This window comes from Alligator mississippiensis, chromosome 3 (assembly GCF_030867095.1).
Source record: "Alligator mississippiensis isolate rAllMis1 chromosome 3, rAllMis1, whole genome shotgun sequence".
Classification (NCBI taxonomy): domain Eukaryota; kingdom Metazoa; phylum Chordata; order Crocodylia; family Alligatoridae; genus Alligator; species Alligator mississippiensis.
In genome coordinates this window covers 267,043,507-267,052,969 of record NC_081826.1, presented here as the reverse complement: position 1 = coordinate 267,052,969, position 9,463 = coordinate 267,043,507, and the positions used below count along the sequence as shown (strand labels likewise).

General features: G+C 41.2%; 1 protein-coding gene across 1 annotated transcript; it reads right to left on the bottom strand.

Annotated features, from left to right (window-relative positions):
- Nucleotides 1-247: 247 nt before the first annotated feature.
- ACTBL2 (actin beta like 2) lies at nucleotides 248-3,719 on the bottom strand. Its single transcript, XM_006277717.4, has one exon. The coding sequence runs from the start codon at nucleotides 3,373-3,375 to the stop codon at nucleotides 2,245-2,247; it is 1,131 nt and encodes a 376-aa protein (XP_006277779.1). The 5' UTR covers nucleotides 3,376-3,719; the 3' UTR covers nucleotides 248-2,244.
- Nucleotides 3,720-9,463: the final 5,744 nt, after the last annotated feature.

The window sequence follows — 9,463 nt, the reverse complement described above, 5'->3', positions numbered from 1 at the left end:
CACCCTATTCACTAGCTGAGCCAAAAGCTGGATCAAAGTATATCTGTGGAAAACCAATGAGTCTCACTTCGAAGAGTGAAAGGGATAAACTGTTGGTTTCTGTTTTTCCCCCCCATGTGGCTTAACTGTTGCAAAAGCAAAGACATTTAGAGAGTCGCACACAGGAGCAAAATACTGTTTTGGGAGGGAGTTGGTGGTGGTGTTGGGCAAATCTGGACATTTATCCACTCATATTTAGTGGTGGCAATATTTATTTTATTCCATTTAACAGAGAGAGTGCAGAGGTGAAGAGATTCACTTCTGATTTTCTTGGAGAGTTTTTTCACAATATTTCAGTGTTGAGGTCTTTGTCAGATGTTTTGACAGAAAGACTGGACTCTCTAGAACAGTTCAAGGTCCACAATGACTATCAGGTAAAGTATTTAGACAGGAAGTTATTTAATGAAATCAGATATTTAGATCAGGTAAAGGGGAAGCAATTAACTCCTAGGAGCTAGCACTCACTCTTTTAATGCTTCTAAAAGATTCTGCAGTGAACCTCTGTAGGGTCTAATCATGCCCCAGAGAAGTCAGTGATGCTCCATGTAGGGAGTGGGTAGCTCTTGAGTTAGTTTTATGTTCTCCCCTCATACTCGGGAACTGATATCCAGTTAGTTTGGGGGTGGGGGTGGAAAAAAACCAAAACAAAACAAAAACCACACACACACAAAAAAACCCCAATAAAGGAAAACTATTTTTGAACATGCTTGGTTCTCTCTATACCAATTCATTGTGCAATGGAAAGAGTATACATCAGGATATAGTTGTTTGCATAGTATAGCTTTTTCCATAAGTGTATTCTGTTCAGCATAGCTAGATGTGCAGGTAAAAGAAAAATTGTAGTTGAGGTCACTATAAGGATAGTACATTGGTTACTCATGGCAGGTGGCCTTCTTTCATACTTACTTGTGTGAACAGAAGACGGAGTTAGGGAGTGTATTTCTCCCATTTGTCAGTTTTACTCTTGTGGGGAATTGAGGGTAAAGGGACCAGGGACCAGGAACCAGCTAGTGAGGTAAAGGGAATGTGGCTAGAGATTAGATATTCAGAAAGAGTAGAATGCTTTCTGCTTATTCAGAATTTTTCATTTCAGTGATAAAAGGACATGTTAGGTTTCTTGCAATTAAAAAAAAGTTAGTCTGTGTTGTATTATATCCAAAATTGCCATTAATAGGGAGAGCAGAACTCAACATAAATGTCGATTCTTTGATTGTTTAAAGAGGGGCTTCTATGATGGAGATATACTAGTCGTTAAGTAGATCAAGTCAGTATGATGTGGCGATTTTCTGGGAGTCCTTAAATAAACACCGAGAGTCACCATAAATAAAACAAAAACATAGCAGAACTCCTCACCATCTCACATACGCACATACCACATGCCTCTTTGTACTTCACTAGAGCTACGCTTTAACATCATTAGCAAATCCTACCTGAAAGGGCACTATATTTAAAAAGTGTTGGTAAGAGATTTAGTCAACATCATCCACATTCATTGAATAGAAAAGCTTGTGGGAGAAACCAAAAAAACCCCAAAACAAAACCAAACCAACCCCCCCCCCAACCTGTACGAAATTCACGATTTGTTATATTACTAGCTCATCAAGATGGAACAAGCCTTGTAGCATTAAAGAGATTGGCTTCCACATACACTAGCCACAGGGAAATAACTGGTCTTTGCAGTCTGACCAAAATGCTAGCATGCTTATTAAACCCCCCCCACACTTCTCAGCAGCCTAGTTGAGCTTTTATTATGAGTGAGACTGCAAGGGAATTAAATTTCCCAGAGACCTAGTTTACATTGGCGTTTAGGGACTAAGGGAAGTGATTTTTAAGTATTCCTTTTCACACTGTCCAGTAGACAGCCTGAAGGAAAATTTACCAGGTCCATAGCCTGTCTTTTCATGAAGTCTATGGCATCAGCCTCAGATAAGCAAGATACTAGGTATCCGTCAGCCTCAAAAGCCAATATTCCAGTACAAAGTGAGAGCAATTATCATGCTAGGAGATTAAGGCTTATTTCCTTGTCATCATCCATCTAATCTTGTCAAAGGAGATTGTTCCCACATTAAAGATAAGGAAGACCGTCACTACACAATAGGAAAGGTAAGGAGTCTGGCTACAGATCTCCTACTATCTCTGTCAAGGAAGCATTAAATGGTTATGCAGTAGATTCATTTTCCAGTAATAATCTGCTGGAAAGTCCCACTAGAAGCACTTGCGGTGAACGACACATGGCCCAGATTCATCATACTCCAGTTTGCTAATCCACATCTGTTGGAAAGTGGAAAGAGAGGCCAGGGTAGAGCCACCAACCCAGACAGAATATTTACGTTCTGGAGGGGCGATGATCTTGATTGTCATGGTTCTTGGTGCCAAGGTAACAATCTCCCTGTACATCCTGTCAATAATACCTGGGTACATGGTGGTGCCCCCAGACAGCACAGTGTTGGCATACAAGTCTTTTTGGATGTCCACATCACATTTCATAACAGAGTTGAAGTTAGTCTCATGGATTCCACAGGACTCCACACCCAGGAAAGATGGCTGGAAGAGGGCCTCAGGGCATCTGAACCGCTCATTGCCTAGGGTAATCACTTGCCCATCAGGTAGTTCATAGCTTTTTTCCAGTGAAGTGGAGGCAGCAGTGGTGGACATTTCCTGGTCAAAGTCCAGGGCAACATAGCACAACTTCTCCTTGATATCACGCACAATCTCTTGCTCAGCTGTAGTGATGAAGCTGTAGCCCCTCTCAGTCAGGATTTTCATGAGATAGTCAGTTAAATCCCGGCCAGCAAGGTTCATCCGAAGGATAGCATGGGGCATGGCATAGCCCTCAAAGATGGGTACTGAATGGGTAACCCCATCTCCAGAGTCTATCACAGTGCCTGTAGTACAGCCAGAAGCATAAAGGGATAGCACAGCTTGAATGGCAACATATGTGGCTGGCACACTGAAGGTCTCAAACATGATCTGAGTCATCATCTCTTGGTTGGCTTTAGGGTTGAGGGGGGCTTCGCTGAGCAACACTGGGTGCTCCTCAGGAGCCACCCGCAGCTCATTGTAGAAGGTGTGGTGCCAAATCTTCTCCATGTCATCCCAGTTAGTGATGATACCATGCTCAATGGGGTAATTCAGGGTAAGAATATCCCATTTGCTCTGGGCTTCATTTCCAACATAGCTATCCTTCTGGCCCACCCCCACCAAAACACCCTGGTGCCTGGGGTGCCCCACAATGGAGGGAAATACAGCACGGGGAATATCATCTCCAGCAAAACCAGCCTTGCACATACCTGAGCCATTGTCTATAATCAGAGAGGCAATCAATTCATCAGCCATTGGTATTATCAGGATAGATAGAGCAGGCCAGTCACTGCTAGGGGAAATAACTTTTATGTATGCTGCTGCTGTAAGAGCAATTTATATGTGATGCGCTCCAGCCAAATTTAAAGATAGCATAACCCACTCACCTCTCCTGATAGGAGCATAGTTTGGTAAAATGTCATCTCACTGGCTTCTAGGTAGGTTCCCATGTTCCTATTCAGATAGCCTTTACCCCATCAGCTGTAGCTATTACAATGCTGTGGGCTGCATTAAGATGCATTTTCTTGTTCCTCTGAATTGCAACCATCTGCTTTTCATTTTGCACAAAAGGACTTCTGGGGTAAGAGTAACAACTTCCCTGAGAAAGTAAAGGAAGGTAAGTGAAGTTCATTCACAGCATTTAGGCAGGGTAGGTATTTGCAAACTAGCTCTGTGCTTGGGGTTAAAATAATGCTCAATAATTTAAGTACATTTAATGAGCCAGTGGAGGAAGCTGAACACCTAGCACAATTAATCTCTTCTTTACTTAGTGTTAGAACACTTTATTGCTTAATGTTCTGCATGAGCATTAAGTAATGAGGGGAGGCAGGCAGACATATGCTTTTGAAATGCTGTTTGTGTTGAAAGCATAAAGATATAGGGGTTGTTGGCTATTTTTGTGCCATAGACTTAAAAAATAAAATGTTGTCAGAAAGTTATTTCTTTGCTTCTACTCTAAGGAAAGTTGTTTTAATGAAGGTATTTTTCAGCTATTTCATGTTCACTTCACAGCTTTTTTTTTTTCTCTGCAGCTGCCTTTAATGCCCAACAGCTGTTACCTGTACTGATTCTGTAGGATCATTTTGAAGTTGGTGTCTTCCTTACTAGAAAGGGCTTTTAAAAAAAACAAAACATAAAGGTTTATATGAAAGGCTTACAGAAGCTAAAGGTATAATAAATGTGCTATTTAAGTAGTATTTACTAGACTGCTAGTACTGGCATTGGGAAGACATAAGCAGTATGTACCCTGATACAAAATGATTTCTCTTGGCTAACACAAAACACAAGTCCTGCTAATTAAAAACCTCACTTCTGGCTGTATAACTGTCTTTGCAGATGTTTCTAGGTAAATTTGATGGAAAAATAGGCTAAATGTGGGGACCAGAAGAAGGATTTTAAGTGTTTTGTTGGTTCCTGTTTTTCAGATGGATTTTAACAGGCTAAGAAAGAAATTATAACTAAATTATTGCATAAATCCCACAGCATAAGAATGAGGGACAACTAATAATTTACAAAAGCATTATTAATTAGGAAAATTTGGAGTTCTAAATCACTGGAATATTATGTGCAGGATGTACTTAAGCCCCTTAAAGTGTGTATAAGATGCAACTTTCTTATTTAAGGTCCTTTCCCTGACTCGGATATATATCCTCACAGTCCAAAAGCTGGAATTCATGGGGTTAATGTTTGATTTCCAGTGGGGCCCAGCCAAAGTCATTGAGTGCTAACAGATAAGGGAGTTCAGCTGGAAGCATATGAAAAGCTGCAATGCACTAGCTGGCCTAGTCACCAGGACACCAACAGGTGTACAAGAGATGGCTGTGGCCTAAATGTATTGGCAGCATTTCTCACCTGCTACTGCTAGAGAGGAGATGCAGTGAAAGAGCATGAGAACATTTTCTCCTGATGAAATAGCGTAAGAATTCTAGTACACTAAGAACCCTCTAGACCCAGTACCTCTGATCCTCTACTCTCTGGTGTCCTCTTTGTAGCTAGTTGCCCCTGAACCAATTGAACTACTAGAGTGAAAAAAAAATCTGCTAGCACAGATTTCTGTAGATGTACATAGTACAAGACCATTATAACTGAGATCTTTTCAGCTTACTGTCTGGTCATGAACACTGGTGTTGTCTGAAATTGGTTTGTAAGACTTGACCTGTAGTAGTGCTCTATCTTATTATCGGTCAGGTTATTTATGTAGCCTGATGTTTCTTGCTATAATTTTGCCAGGATCTATTTGAGCTGAAATAATACATGCTAGACATCTGCCACAGGCCAAATCATTTATTCATTTTCAGACAAAACACTCTGCTTCCAAAAACAAGACAAAGAAAAAATCCAAAGTTTTGCCCATATTTAAAAAAAATAATCTGGTGATCCTTTCTTTGACAAGCTCTGGTGCTTCCATGTTTGGACTTTGGGAACTTAAAATCTGACAGGGAGTGGCTCTTATATCCAGGATGTACCTTTGGCTGCCCACGTGAACACCTACCCAAATTTTGTCAAATGTACAAGTATCTGGCAAAAATTACAGTTCATATGTGCATGGTAGAGAATCCCTTGATTTTTATTTTTTTATTTTATTTTTTTTAAAGCAGCTGAAGCCTCTACTCTATAAGCATTCCTGAAAGTCCCACTGGGGGGGGGGCTCTGTGAAACAGGAGAATATGATCATGTAATTAAAGATACCATAATATTGCAAGGGGTATCTCTGGCATTAATTAACTCATGTGCTTGAGTTAGGGTCCTTCACAATGTTCTGTAAATATGATTGTTTGTATGCAATAATTATTATTAAGGCAATGCTTAAAGGGCCACAAATATGATTATCATCCCATTGTACTAGACACTGTGCAAATATTTGTAAGACTGTCTTTGCCCCACTGAGTTTACAACAGTGTTTCTCAACCTTGTTAGACTCAAGGTCCTCCTTGTTATACTCAAGCCACCCCTTGGAAAATGCCAGCTCTTAGTTGTCACTCAATTTAGTTTTCACTTCTTAACGTCCCTCACCAGAGCTGACCCAGTGGACCTGACCCAAACTGAGATAAAATCATAGACGAAATTGATAAACTAAATAGTAGCAAATCAAGAGGACCTGGTGGCTTTTCCCCTTAAAGCCCTGAAAGAGCTCATATTAGAAATAGGTAGCCATAGGATTACAGGGAATGTCCATTCATGGATTAGAAATTATCTTAAAGACAAAAAACAAAGAGTGAGTATAGTTGGTTAGTATTTGGAATGGAAAAAAAACAAACCAGCAGGGTCCCCCAGGGATGTGCGTTGGGACCAGTGCTGTTCAACATATTCATAAAAGATCTGGAAAAGCATGAGTAGTGAGGTCGCCAAATTTGCAGATGACACAAAATTATTCAAAATGCTATTTACTTATTCACAATGGTATTACTTATTTGATCTGGTAAGTCAGAAGTAGTCAAATGCGCATGTTAACTGTTCCATTGTGTGTTGTTGACTATGGTGTGCCATAATTGTGCTGGTTTAATGGGCCTTCTAGGGTCAAGCAGTCTGTGATGGTCTAGCTTAGAAGAGCAGGGCATAGATGGAATGAATAATTACATTTTGTAATCTGAGATAGGGTGGTACTAGCAACACGGAGGTTTATTAAATAGTTGCCTGAACAAAGAAGAATTTTCAGAACCTGAATTTGGCTGTCTTAGCCATGTTCAGATGTACATGCACGTGTTGCTTATAGCGCCGCAGACCCATCTGCAGCACTGCAAACCATGCGCACCATACACAAGGGTATTTGCCTCACTGCTAATTTGCAGTGTGTGGGGTTTTTTTTGTTTTTTGTTTTTTGTTTTGACACTGGGAGAACCTGGTGTCAAAAAGACCTGTGCCAGAAAAATGTGGGGCAGCACACATGGTGGCAGTGTATACTGCCTGAAACTGGAGCCTGGCCAGCCAGAGCCATGCTGTGGCTGCTGACCATACTCTGCGTGCTGAGATCACTGCTGCTGGAGGCCCCTAGGATCCCAGATAAGGCTGCTGGGGAGGCTGCTGGAGCCAGCCCAGGTGCTGGCTCCAGCAGCCTCCCCTGCCCCACCTGGAGCACTTTCCACTGCACTAAGCCCACATGCAGGGGCATGCTCCAGGGCAAAAAGCAGTGGCACAAATCTGTGCTGCTGCTTTTTTTCCTGTAGCATCCACATGCCCCTGCTTGTGGGGACATGGCCCTTCTGTCCAGGCTTAAGGGTCTTCTATTCTAGATGCTTCTTGTGAGACAAAGCCCTGCATGATTCTTTAGGCAAAATCTTTCCCAACTATAAAGTAAGTATCACATAAAATGAATATCAAGGCAACATTTGAGACTGAGGGCAGGCTTAGGTACAAGTCAGTTTGGCAGCAACTTGCTGGGTGGGAGCTATGAGTCTCTTAGTCTTTACTAAACATGAAATTCAGCACTGTTTACATGACTTAGATCCCATGAGAGTCTGATTAAAATCTCTGTGGTTTTGACTTGCCCAATGTTGGTGGACCCCTATGATCATGTGGAGCTCTATAGGACATTAATTATACTATGGGGTAGTGAATGGGGTCTACCTGTTCTGTTCCACCTGCTATTTCATGTTCTCTCTGACTTGCCATCTGTCTTGCCTAAATAGTCCCATTTTTTCCATTCTGTTTTTACAGGTGTCTAATCTCTTATTCTCCATATCTGTCCTCCCTTCCACCCATTCAATTTCAAAGGAGTTATTTATGCCTCCTTGACATCACTGTGGCAGCGAATTATGTCTGTAAGCTTGAAAGTTTAGGCCAGCCATCAGAGAAAATGTGGTATACTAGATATAGCTCATTAGAAAAAAGCTAAAATACAGAATTGCAGCACTGTCTCGTGTGTGTGTGTGTGTGTGTGTGTGTGTATGTACTGTGTACGAAATATATATGAGCAGCATAACTTTATACAGGCTCCAGTGGTATTTAATTTCAGCCTTTAGATCTACAGACAACTGTTGTGAGATCCAGCAGTTAAATCAGCATTTTACATTTCGCTCTTAAGGCAGGGTGTGGATTAGATGAGCAGTACCTAAGCTCTGGTAGGGCTTAAGAAATCCATCACAGCCACTATGATTCCTGCCTTTCCCTGCAAGAGGTAGACAGTATGTATGGGAAGAGAAGGCAGCAGGAATAAAATTTTGCCTCAACTTCTCAGAAGCAGAGGAAAGAAAAGAGAGAAGATATGGTCTTGAATGAGTTTATATTTATCTACTTGATTCATGAGCTTTCCTCCCCAGAAAGGCTCAGGGTTGCTTATAACAAAACAAGATAAATTACAAAAAGAGATAAAATAATAAGTAATAGAACAACTCTCCAAACAGTCCTCCAATACCTAACCGTGCCTGCTAGAAGTCTTCCCAAATAAAAACCTGTTCCAGCATTTCCTATAGAATGTGTATAGTGTAGTGTCTTAACACTGCATGGCTGTGCTTGCATCCTGCCCACACATAATGATGGTGTGTCACAGCAAGGCGGCTTGTGATGACATGCTCATGTGATGTTAGCGCAGCACTTGGACTGTTTGTATACAATTCCTTAACTAGGCCATGTGACTCACCAGCTCCAAAAGCAATTGCTAATGCTAGTATCTAAACAAATGCTTAGAGATCCACTTGCTGAGCAAGATGTGGAATTTTAAAGAATGATCTGTTTTTAATCTGAACTGCTGGTTCAGTTTTGGTCAACTAGGGTCATGTTTCGTAGTTTATTATGTTAGTACCCACCAGATGTGATTATGTTAGTAGCCACTAGATGGCACAAAGATCCCTTTTTGCTTCTCTCACTGGTTGCTGGAAGCAACAAGGCAAAAGGACATCAGTGACCAAATGTTCACTTCTAGTACTTTCATGCAGATTTAATCTTGAATTTACAGTACTGTTCACATGACTAGTTTAACACCTTTCTAATTTATTCTGTAAAACTAGTCATTACTGACGTTGGTAGTGCTTTTCATCTGTAGGTCTTTGCATTCTTCTAACACCTGTATGAAGGCTGAGTGAACTGAAGTATGTATGTGACAGCAGCTCAGTGGTAGAACATCTCTCTAATTTAACCGCCAAATGGCACTGCAGGTTTAGGAAAACAAATATAAAATGATTAATAAGGGATATAAGTACTTACCACTTCCTAGGGGGAGAGGGGGGCATTGCAAATAGTGTGTTTCCCCCAGCACTATTCTTCCCTTGGTATAACTGAGCCTACCTTGCCCAGGATAATTATGAATTCTGCTCCAAAATCATGTGTGTCCACACTTGCAGCAGAACAGCATTGCATCTCCAGCTAATAGAAGGCTTTTGCTGCTGCTTGGCAGCCAACAGGCAGAATT